The 13124-nt window shown below is 35.9% G+C and overlaps 1 protein-coding gene across 1 annotated transcript in view; it reads left to right on the forward strand.

Moving 5' to 3' along the window:
• The window catches only part of TMC3 (transmembrane channel like 3), an 84246-nt gene that overhangs the window by 53638 nt on the left and 17484 nt on the right, over positions 1–13124 (forward strand). The window contains exons 16-17 of the mRNA XM_036736911.1: positions 3126–3254; positions 12759–12869. Of these exons, the coding sequence (XP_036592806.1) occupies positions 3126–3254; positions 12759–12869 (240 nt within the window). The remainder of the gene's footprint in view (positions 1–3125; positions 3255–12758; positions 12870–13124) is intronic.

Below are 13124 nucleotides of genomic sequence, written 5' to 3' on the forward strand. Positions count from 1 at the left end.
CACTATTCTATATGTCTCTACCTTCCGATCTACCTGCCTGAGTTGCCACAACATTTCTAATGGCTCCTTATGTTCATCTTATTCACTGGTGGTGGCCGCAAGGACATTTTCCCACAATGCACCTCACTCACATGAGTAAAACTCCTTTAATCGTTAGAACAACTCTGTGACTTAGGTATGCCAGCAGTTATCTCCACCTGACAGTGGAGAACTCTGTAAGACAGAAAAGTTCAATGACTTTCTTAAGGTCATACACTTATTGATGGATACAAGATCCAAATCTCCTATCTCTTAATACAGTGGTCTTACCACAGGACCACATTGTCTGGTCCTAATTGTTAAATGACCCTTCCTCTCAATTCTATTCAGACCAACTACCCACCATACCCAATGACAAAAGGAAACCAGGCATATAAAGTTTTATTATAGCCAGATAACTGTAGCTGATACATAGGGAAAACTTTCACTGTGCCAACTAGTATTGAAAAAAAAATTCTAAAGGGATTGTGGCTTTTTTTTTCCTTTTGAGAATATTTAAAAACAGGCTTCCCTTCCATCTGTGGAGAAGGTTCAGGTCTATGAACATTTACAGAGATGTTGGACTTGAGCATTTCTACAGTATGTTTCAGTTCTAATATTCTATGATTCTTTGAATACATACATTTTAATAGTCCTGCCTAGCCCATAAATAGATATTGTTATTGTCCTGTCCAATTTCCTGATGGGACTTCTGAATAATTACATCAAATTTAATTCACAAGTTATTCAAGCCAACACCCACTTATTAGATTTGCACTGCAACGCACAACGCTGTTACAAACTGGGGATTCAAAGACATAGAAGATATTGACCTTTCTTTTAAGAAGATTTCAATCTAATGGAGTGAAAAGGCATTTACACAAATATCTATGATGCAAGGGAGGGAGAGTGAAACAAATACAAAGAAAGGTCCAGGTAAAGTGCTATGAAGAATCTAAGGAGAGAAGGGAAACTTCGTGAAGGAGACAAGGGTTAAGATGGGGCTTGAATAAGTACTTTCATAGATGTATAGGAGGGGCCTCTTTCAGCGCATAAGTCTTTTAACCACTGTTAGCATTGACCTTCCCTATGCTTATACCAGTCCCTCCTGAGGACAAGTAGATGGATAGAGGAGTTGTTAAGTAGCTGCCTGGGATTAATGGTGTCCTTCACCATATAATCTTCCATATTCTTCCAATTTGCCTCTCTTGTTCCTTTTTTTATACAGGGTGTTCCTAAAGTCTGGACACATAGGAAAAATGCATATTTTCAAGAAATGAAATGATTGAAATATTCAACAACATTTTATTTAATTGGAATATTAACAAATAACATCTTCAATATGATTTCCATCATTTGGGATGCAAAGATTGATGCGCTTTGCAAGATTCACATGACCTCAATGCGATAACTCCACATTGCCGTTAATTTTAGCACATTCACTCTTTGTGCGTTCAATCAAGTGTGTTGCATGTGTGATTTCCATTTTCGTTTTCATTCACCTTCTCCTTTAGCATAGCCCAGAAAAAGAAGTCTCTGAGTCTTTGGTGAAACAGTTAATGAGATGTTAATGAGATTTCCTATGTGTCCAGACTTTAGTTAGTCGTGATGCTATAGCTAAATGATTTAACAATTCAGTTTCTTCTACCCTCAGATCTCTTACTCTCATGTCTTTCCATTATCCATACTTTCCCAGTCCTCACCCTTGGGTCACCGCCTGCTTCCTTAAATAATAATCTACATCCTATTTCCTGAATGCAGGCCCTCCTCTAGGCTCTATCCTGGACAGTCTTTGCTTCCCTTTCCACATTCTTTCCCTTGATGATATCATTAGCTCCCAGGGGTTCAACGATCATCTCTAGGTTAATTATTCCTAAATTTACATATGTAGTGCTAACATTTTCCTCATCTCTCTAACAGCCTGTTGGGTATCTCCACATAGAAATTCCATCAGTATCTCAAATTCAGCATGTCCAAAATAAAACCTCTTTTTTCCCCCCAAACCTATTCTTCCTGTCCTTGTTTCTGTTAAGAGCATTACCATTCTCCCAGTCATAAAAATTCATAACTCTGGAGTCCTCTGTTACTCTTACTCATTTTTTACTTTTAGATTCAATCAGTTTTCATCTTGCTATCCTACCTGTCCTTCATATCCATCCTTTTCTTCCACTTCCATAGCTACCACCTTAACTCAGGCCCTCATTATTTCTTTCCTGAACTATTGTTTGAGACTGCTTATTGTTCTTGGTGCCTCTGGTCTCTCTCTTTTTCAATCCATTCTCCATATAGCCATCAAACTATCTTTGCAAGGCAAAGAAAGTTTTGACCATATTCTTTGCTGATCAAATACCTTCAATGATTTCTTAATGACTTTAGGCTTAAATATAGCCTGGCAATTAATGCCTTCCATGATTGGGCCCCAGGTTTCTTTTCCAGCCCTATTTTGCATTATTTGCCTTCATGAATTCTACATTCCAGTGAAACTGGACTACAAACTGTTCCCTGAACACAACATTTTATCTCCTACCTCCAAGCATTTGCAAAAGGTCTTTCTGATATATTCCCTCTCATCACTGCCTTTCAAAATCCTTGTTTTGCTTCATGGTTTAGTTTAACTTTGACCTCCTTCATATAGCCTTCCCTGGTTTCCCTAAATTGTTAGTGTTCTCTTCTCTTCAAACTATCTTACGTTTTCTTATTTGTATGTATGCTGTACCACCCTCCTCCTACCCCTTCAAGCAGAATATAAGCTCTCATTTTAATTTTTGTACCTTGAGTACCTAGGATAGTGCTTTGAATATGTTAAGCAGTTATTATATATTGGTTAAATTGAACAAAATGAATAAGAAGAAGTTTATTCTACATATAGTATAAAATAAAAGTTTAGGAACAGGTAGGTGAGTGGTCAAGAAGAGATAAAGAGTAGTCCAGTTTGGCTAGAACAGAGCATATAAAGTGAATAAGAGAATGAAACAAAACTGGTTAGGCAGATTGGAACCAGGCCGAGGAAAGCCTTGAATGTCAAAATTAGGAATTTATAATTTTTGAAAAATATAAATAATGGGCAAGATATTATATAGTAATGTTATATATTCTCTTTTTTACAGGATGGGGGCTTTTTTCTCACCCTGTCTTCCAGCATTCAATGTTCTCAAGTTGATTGGTCTGATGTATTTACGGAGCTGGGCTGTGCTAACCTGTAACGTGCCTCATCAGCAAGTTTTCAGAGCTTCCAGGTCAGTGAAATAACTTCTTTTTGTTTGTTTGTTTCTTAATTCTTCTGTTTAATCAAGCACTCCAGTACAGAATATTTTTTAAATTATTGGTTATACTGTGTTTTTTTTCACTTGATAGTATTCTATTTTTTCCAATTACATGTAAAGATAGTTTTCAACATTCATTTTTATAAGATTTTGAGTTCTAAATTTTTCTCTCTCCTTCTCTCCCTTTGCCCTCAGCAAGCAATCTGATATGGGTTATACATATACAGTCATATTAAACATATTTTCACATTAGTCAAGTTGTGAAAGAAGAATCAGAACAAAGGGGAAAAACCATGAGAAAGAAAACCAAAAAAGGTGCAAATATTATGCTTCAATCTGCATTCAGAATCCATAGTTCTTTCTCTGGATATGGATACATTTTCCATCATAAGTCTTAGAATTATCTTAGATCACTGAATTGCTGAGAAGAGCTAAGTCTATCAGAGTTGGTCATCACACAATATTGCTTTTACCGTGTACAGTATTCTCCTGGTTCTGCTCTCTTCACTCATAATCAGATCATATAAGTCTCTCCACGTTTTCCTGAAATCCACCTTTTCACCATTTCTTATAGCACAATAGCATTCCATTACATTCATGTACCGCAACTTGTTAATCCATTCCCCAATTGATGGGTATCTCCTCAATTTCCAATATTTGGCCACCACAAAAAAAAGCTGCCATAAATATTTTTGTACATGTAGGTCCTTTTCCCTCTTTTATGATCTCTTTGGCATACAAACCTAGTAGTGATATTGCTGAATCAAAAGGTATGTACAGTTTTATAGCTCTTTCGGCATAGTTCCAAATTGCTTTCCAGAATGGTTAGGTCAGTTCACAACTCTACAAACAATGCATTAGCGTTCTAATTTTCCCACATCTTCTCCAACAATTATCATTTTCCTTTTCTGTCATATTAGCCAATCTAATAGGTGTAAGATGGTACCTCAGGGCTGTTTTAATTTGCATTTCTCTAGTTAATAGTGAATTGGAGCATTTTTTCAGAGATAGCTTTAATTTCTTCATCTGAAAACTGCTTGTTCATATCCTTTGATCATTTATCACTTGGGGAATGACTTGTATTCTTATAAATTTGACTCAGTCCTCTATATATTTAAGAAATGAGATCAGACATACTGGCTACAAAAATTGTTTCCCAGCTTTCTGCTTTCCTTCTAATCTTAGTTGCATTGGTTTTCTTTGTGCAAAAACTTTTTAACTTAATATAATCAAATTATCTATTATTCATTTCATAATATTCTCTGTCTCTTGCCTGGTCACAAATTCTTCCCTTCTCCATAGATCTGACAGGTAAACTATTCCATGTTATCCTAATTTGTTTTTGTTATCCCCTTTCTGTCTAAATCATGTACCAATTTTGACCTTATCTTGATATACAGTGTAAGATATTGATCTATGCCTAGTTTCTGCCATGCTATTTTCCAATTTTCCCAGCAGTTGGAGTCTTTGGATTTATCAAACAGCAGATTACTATAGTCATTTGCTACTGTATCTTGTGTACCTCACCTATTCAACTGATCTATCACTCTACTTCTTAGCCAGTACCAAATAGTTTTGATGATTGCCACTTTATAATACAGCTTTAGACCTGGTAAGGCTAGGCCACATTTCATTGCATTTTTTCATTAATTCCCTTGATATTCTTGACCTTTTGTTCTCTTTTTGTTATTTGGGGGTAGGGTTGGCTAATTTCATTATTTTTTTCTAGCTCTATAAAATAATTTTTTGTTAGTTTGGTATGGCACTGAATAAGTAAATTAATTTAGGTAGAATTGTCATTTTTATTGTATTAGTCTGGCCTATCCATGAGCAACTGATATTTTTTCCATTTGTTTAGATCCAATTTTACTTGTGTGAAAAGTGTTTTGTAATTGTGTTCATATGGTTCCTGGGTTTGTTTTGGCAGGTAGACTCCCAAATATTTTATATTGTCTATAGTTATCTTAAATCAAATTTATCTTCCTATCTCTTGTTGCTGGGCTTTTTGGTAATATATAGAAATGCTGATGATTTGGTGGGTTTGTTTTATGTCCTACAATTTTGCTAAAGTTGTTAATTGTTTCACGTGGTTTTTTGTTGATTCTCTATGATTCTCTAAGTATACTATCATATCATCTGCAAAGAGTCATAGTTTTTTTTGTTTCCTCATTGCCTATTCTAACTCCTTAAACTTCTTTTTCTTCTCTTATTTCTAAAGCTAACATTTCTAGTGAAATGTTGAATAAGAGATGTGACAATGGGCATCTTTGTTTCACCTCTAATCATATTGGAAAAGCTTCTAGTTAATCCCCATCAAATGTAAAGCTTGCTGATGATTTTAGCTAGCTATTACTTATCGTTTTAAGGAACACTCCATTTATTCTTGTGCCTTCTAGTGTTTTTTAGTAGGAATGGGTGCTATATTTTGTCAAAAGCTTTTTCTGCATGTATTGAGATAATCCTATGACTTCTGGAGGTTTTGTTATTGATATGGCCAATTATGCTGATAGTTTTCCTAATATTGAACCATCCCTTCATTCCTTGTATAAGTTCCACCTGGTCATAGTGATAAATTTTGATAAATTGCTGTAACCTCTTTGCTAAAATTTTATTTAAAATTTTTGCATCAACATTCATAATGGTCTGTAATTGGTCTGTAATTTTCTTTCTCTGCTTTGGCTCTTCTTGCTTTGGTTCTTCTAGCATCATATTTGTGTCATGAAAGGAATTCAGTAGGACTCCACCTATTTTTCCAAATAGTTTATATAATATTGAAATTATTTGTTCTTCAAATGTTTGGTATAATTCACTTGTAAATCCATATGTCCCTGGAGACTTCTTCTTAGGCAGTTCATTGATGGCTTGTTAAATTTCTTTTTCTAAAATCGGGTTATTTAGGTATTTTATTTCCTCTTCTGTTAATCTGGGCAATTTATATTTTTGTAAATATTCATCCATTTCACTTAGATTCTCAGATTTATTGGCATACAGTTGGGCAAAATAGCTCCTAATTTTTGCTTTAATTTTTTCTTCATTGGTGATGAATTTACCCTTTTCATTTTCGACACCGGTAATTTCATTTTCTTTCTTTTTTTAATCAAATTAATCAAAGGTTTATCTATTTTACTGGTTTTGTTTCATAAAACCAGCTCTTAGTTTTGTTTGAAAGTTCAATAGTTTTATTACTTTAAATTTTATTAATCTCTCCTTTGATTTTCAGAGTTTCTAATTTGGTATTTAATTTAGGATTTTTAATTTGTTCTTTTTCTAGCTTTTTTAGTTGCATGTCCAATTCATTGATGTGCTCTTTCTCTATTTTATTCATGTAGCATTTAGACACATAAATTTTCCCCTACATACTACTTTAGCTACTTCCCACATATTATTGTCATTCTCTTTGATGAAATTAAAGATTGTTTCTATGATTTTTTTTGACCCATTCATTCTTCAGGATTAAATTATTTAGTTTCCAATTAATTTTTAATCTATCTTTCCATGGCCCTTTATTACATGGAATTTTTATGTGCCATCATCTGAAAAGGGTGCATTGAATAGTTCTGCCTTTCTGCATTTGATTGTGAGGTTTTTCTATCTTGGTACATGGTCAGTTTTTGTGTAGGTGCCATGCACCACTGAGAAAAAGGTATATTCCTTTCTATTCCTATTTAGTTTTCTCCAGGGGCCTATCATAGCTAACTTTTCTAAAATTCTATTCACCTCCTTAACTTCTTTCTTGCTTATTTTGTCATTGGATTTGTCTAATTCTGAGAGAGGGAAGTAGAGGTACCCCACTGGTACAGTTTTGCTCTCTATTTCTTCTTGTAACTCACTTAACTTCTCTAAGAATTTGGATACATAACCACTTGGTGCATATATGTTTAGTATTGATATTACTTCATTTTCTATAGTACCTTTTAGCAAGATGTAGTTTCCTTCCTTATCTATTTTAATTGTATCTGTTTTTGCTTTTGCTTTGTCTGAAATCAGGATTGCTGCCCCTGCTCTTTTTTTTAACTTCAGCTGAAGCATAATATACTCTGCTCCAGCATTTTACCTTTAATCTGTATCTCTCTGCTTCAAATGTTTCTTGTAAACAACATATTATAGGATTCTGGTTTTTAATCCACTCTGCTATCTGATTCCATTTTATGGGAGAGTTCATCCCATTCACATTCATTGTTATGATTACTAACTGTGTATTTCCCTCTGTCCAAATTTTCCCCTATTTATACTTTTCTCTCTCCCTCCTTTCACCCTGTCCCTCCTCACCTTTGTTTTCCTTCTGACTATCACCTTCCTCAATCTGTCCTCCCTTCTATCAGCCCCTCCCCCCTTTTCTTTTCCCTTTCCCTTCGTACTTCCCTATAGGGTAAAGCAAATTTCTCTACTCAAATGAGTGTATATGTTATTCCCTCTTTGAGACAAATCCAATGAGTGTAAAATTCAAACAATGCTCACCCTGCTCCCTTCTTTCTCTTTACTGTAGTAGGTTTTTTGTGCCTCTTCAAGGGATTAATTTACCCCATCCTGCCTCCCCCTTTCCTCTTCTCCCAGTACAATCCTTTTTTTCACCCCTTAATTTTTTTATATCATCACATCAAAGCCAACTTATACTCACACCCTCTGCCTACGTATACTCCTTCTAACTGCCCTAATAGAGATACATTTCTCAAGAATTACAAGTATCATCTTCCTGTGTAGGGATGTAAAAAGTTTAACCTTATTGAATAACGTTTTTTCTTCCCTGTTTATAGTGAAATAACTTCCTGCAAATAAAAGCTTATTATTTTGTACTGTTCAGTAGCAAAATTGATAACTTCAGTAAACTCAAGGTGTTCACTGAAGTTTTAGTCATAAAAATGTTGAGAGGCTATCAGCCCAAAGTTATATTCCCTCCCTCCCTCATTTAGTGAGTACTTAATATGTGCTAGGTATTGTGGAGAATAAAAGGCTCTCTCTGCCCTTGAGGAGTCTATGAGGAAAGAGGGACTAGTACCAGGCAGGAAAGAGGATGGGCCAAAATTTTGCATTCTAGTTTATTTACTGTGTATCCTACTTGGAAAAACTAATATTAATGCCTGACTCCCAACTTGTTGGGGAGGTACAGCTCTGCATCCCCCTTCAGTCACTCATCTCATCATATGCTATCACATGTAAAGAAAGTCCTCCTCTGGTGCCTGATCATGGCAACATTGAAGCAATCGTAGCTGTAAAGATTTCGAGTACTCCAGGGATGAACATCCCCAAACCAGCTTCACTAAGGCCAGAGAGGCTCAGTACCAAATTGACCACAGGGTCATGAACTTTTCATGGAAATCTCTTAAAGACTATTTACTAAACCATAGGAGAGTTGCAGTTTACATCAAAATTTAGATTGCCTACAACCAGTGAAATCACAGGTCATTAAAATATTCAAGTATAAATTGCTTGTTTATATGGCATAACCTCCTGCTAAGTTTCAAACATCATGAAAACAGGGACAATGCCTCATCTGAAACTGATACCTCCCCAGAAGTGGTCATACAGGACTCTGAACATAGTAGGTACTTAATACAATTTCTTGAATTGCAGTCATCTGGGTTCAATCTTCTGTGGCTAACAAGAATATCCAAAGGTCTAATGATTAGCCAGAAGGAAGGACCCCAGACTATAGGTTATCCCTCTCATAGCTTCTCCACAGGAAACAGTTGTGTGAACTTGAACAAATCACTTAACTTTTCTGGGCCTCAGTCTCCTCATGTGCAATATGGAGGGGGGGAAGTGAAGAAGAGTTGCATTAAATGAACACTAAGATCCCTTCCAGCTCTACATCTATGATCCTATGAATAAAGTTAAGAAAATGGAAGTCCTAGAGTCCTATTTCTATGGAGTTTATTCTATGAAGAGGAATCAGGGGATCCCAACTTTAATTTGCCCCATGAGTTAGGGCACCTTTTGCTCATAGTTGCAAAGAAACTACTGAGATAAGCTGGGGGCAAGGCCAATTGAAAATCCTTCACAGAACTTATGATGTAGTGAGGTAAATTAGAGACTGAGTGTTGGAAAACAGATCCAGTCTAGGGTAGAAACAGATACGTCATTTTAACTGCTACGTCTGTTCAGACCATTCAGTCAAGCAAACTGCCTTTGTTAAAACCCCCTGAATATTTGTTTTAGGTAGTCATGGGTTTGAGGAAAGAGAGTTCAGGTTGCTGTCCCCCTTCAAAGTAAAAGAAGAAATGTGGCCAAGTACTTGAGTTATACATACACTTATACAATGAGAAAAAATATTTTAAATTACTATATCCAGATAATCAGTTCAATCATACCCTAAACCAAGTAAGGAATTTCTTTAAGGGCTAGGTTATATACCCAAGCAAGATTTGTCTATATGCCCAATTGTACTCAGTTAACAGTAACAGTTAGCATATGGCATTTTAAGAACTGCAACATGCTTTACATATGTTATCTAATTTGATCTTCATAACAACCTTGTCTGTTATCATTGCCATTTTACAGAGGAGAAAACTGAAGGACAGAGGGTTTAAGTGACTTATCCAGGGTCACACAACTTGAAATGTCTGAGGCAGGATTTGAATTAAGTTTTCTTGACTTCAAGTCCCATGGTCTAGCCAGTGAACCACCTAATTATCCATCTGGATATTTCCATACCACTGTTGGTCCAAGTCAAAGAAATCACTTAGTCTTAAATGCCATATTGACTCAAATTTAAGAGACATAGGACCCAGTTAAACCTCAGACACATATACTTACCTCTATATTTCAATAGCCTTAGGTACCTTAAACACAAACCATCAGTGAGAGAATCACTTAGCTCAATCTCCAGTTCTGAGTTGTCCATCAAATAAAACACCCACAGATGCCATGATATGTTGCCTGATAGGTCACATTAATAGCATACAAACAGTCTTCCATTTGCAGTCATTCCCATGTAGACTGTTCTGCTGAATGTACCAGTGTTACTATTCAAAACATATCCCACCAGATATCAACCAGTAAGTTGTTATTCTGCTTACTGATGGACTCCAAAACATAGAACAGACCACAAAACTCTGTCCCTTCATGCCAAGTCTCTAGACCATCATGGAATCAAAGATTTAGAGCTAGAAGGCACATCAGGGATCATCTAGTCTAACTCCCTTCATTTTACTGGTGAGGAAACTGAGTCTCAGAGAGACTAAGTGATTTGCCCAAGATCACGCCATAGTTGTAGAATCAGATCTTAGTTCAAATCCTGCTCTCTTTCCACTGAGCTATACACACAATTTCACTCCAAGGTAACTTTTAGATTAATTAATTTTACACAATTGGTTCCCAGATTACCATATTTAAATAATAGAAATGTACCCTTTTCTGCACCAAAATTCTACTCCATTGTCTCATTGTGGCAAAGAAGCATGACCTTGATTTCTAAAAGTCTATACCAGCAGAGCAGAAGCTCTGGCAAGCAATACCAAACTGGAAAGGCTTTGAGTAGGGGCCTGGTAAAAGATTCCTGCATATGGACCATCTAAGGACAAGCATGACTAAGACAAAGTTGTTCATCATCAGGTGAGCCATGGGATAAAAAAAAATACTGGGGGAAGGAGGCACAAAAACTCTTGAAGATGATCTACTAAGTCAATGAAGGGTTTGAGTGTGTAACAGGGTAAGGGGTATTACATTGGTAAATCACAGATTCTTCAAGCATTCAAGTACAAGCATATATTTTACAACATTATTTAATGTAAGGTGCACATGGTGATAATTTAGAATTGACTCCAACAAAGATTTACTAAGAACTTACTAAGTGAAATTCTGTGTGTTATACCCTGGGTAATAATAACAACCAACAATGAGTATAAATTGTAATTACTATTTTGAAAATATAACAATACTTAGTGTAGGTATATACACATATTTTGTTCAGATATTATTATATCAAATCTTAAAGCATTACAATGCCCCTTCAATGAAATATATTACTCTAAAGAAGTTAACCTCATAAAATGTAAAACCAGAAGGATGCTATAGATTATTTTATTAATATTTTGGCAAAGCATTTGATAAAGTCTTTCATGCTAGTCTTACCGGGAAATGAAGTCATGGTTTAGATGAGAGCACAATTAGCTGCATTCAGAATAGATTGAATGGTTACAACCAAAGAAGGATTGTTGTTACTTTGGAAGGAGAGCCCAAAGGGAAGCTTGTGGAGATCTGTGCTTGGTCATGTGTCAAATATTTGGATAAAGACACAAATTAAATGCTTATCAAATTTTCAGATGATGTCTCCCCTAAGCTGGAGGAGATAACTAACCCACTAGCTAAGAGAACAGGGGTTCAAAAATATCTTGGTGGGCTAGAACTTTGGGTTGAATTAAACAAGTTGAAATTTGATAGTAAGAAATGTAAAGTCTTACCATTGAGTTAAAAAAGAATCAATTTCACAAGTACAAGACGGAGGGGAAAAGGCTAAACAGAAGCTCATAGGAAAAAGACAGGGGACAATGGGAGGGATTATTGGACTGCCAGCTAATTTTGAATCAGCAATGTGATATGATAGCTAAGGAAGTTAATGAGAGCTTTAAGCTGTATTAGAGAAATAAAATATTCAAGAATAATAAGGTTATAGGGAGCTAAGTAGTGTGGTAAATAAAGCGCTAGATCTGGAGTCAGGAAGACCTGAGTTCAAATTCTACCTCAGAAACATACCAGCTCTTTAACCCTAAGCAAGTCACTTCCCTTCTGTCTGCTCCAGCTTATTCATTTGTAGATGAAAAGACTAAGATGGATTGTGAGGTGCACCAGTGGAGAGACTACTCACATTAATGAGATCACAGATCGATTGAATTTTTTAAAGTATAGTATTATATAAATCAAGCTGGTAGTAGTAATAGTAGTTATAGTAGTAGTTATGGTGGTGGTGGTGGTGGTGGTGGTGGTGGTAGTAATCCCAAGTAGCCTGCACCATAATATGTACTTGATAAATGTTTGATAAATGTTTGATTTTTGATTGATTGGTTTATTGTTATTACTACTAAGCTGTAGTGCTCAAGTACTTTACATAAATTACCTAGTTTGGTCCTTACAATTACCTTACAATGAGTTAGGTAATACACATATTTTAAAGAAGAAGAAACCAAGGTTCAGAGAGCATCAAGGTCACATAGTGTCAGAGTCAGGATCCAAATCCAAGTTTCCTAATTCTACAAATTCATCATTCTGTGTGCTCCACTCCACTACTCATACACCAGTGCGCCCTTTCCTGACCACCATTCCCACCATGTGTTGTCTTCCCCAATTAGCATGTATCACTGTATTCTAAACTGAAGTGAAGCAAAGGTTAATGCTATACACATTAAATTCCTTTTCTGAGCAGTTTTCTGGTTAAGAAAGGTCAATATCATTGACCTTTCTTTAGGAATTCCTTGGATATCTGTACACATTGTATACAGATTTCCTGCAAACTGAAGCCAACTATATTTGGTTTTCTCGTAGATCCAACAACTTCTACTTGGCGATGTTGCTGTTCATGCTATTTCTGTGCATGTTGCCAACAATCTTTGCCATTGCCCGATATAAGCCATCTTTAAACTGTGGTCCCTTCAGGTGAGTGATCTCTTCGTTAAAGACTTGCTTTTGTTTGGAAACTAAAACCAGTTTAAGAGAAACTGGACTGTCTGCCAGGTGTGCTCCTCATAGAACATTAATGATCCAATTCCCCTCAATTCACATAATCTAAAAGTAACAAAGGAGAGAGAGAGACAGAGACAGAGACAGAGATAGACACAGACACAGAGAGACAGAGACAAAGAGAGAGGCAGAGACAGAGAAAGAGACAGAGACAGAGAGAGACAGAGACAC

Source organism: Trichosurus vulpecula, chromosome 8, assembly GCF_011100635.1.
Source record: "Trichosurus vulpecula isolate mTriVul1 chromosome 8, mTriVul1.pri, whole genome shotgun sequence".
NCBI lineage: Eukaryota > Metazoa > Chordata > Mammalia > Diprotodontia > Phalangeridae > Trichosurus > Trichosurus vulpecula.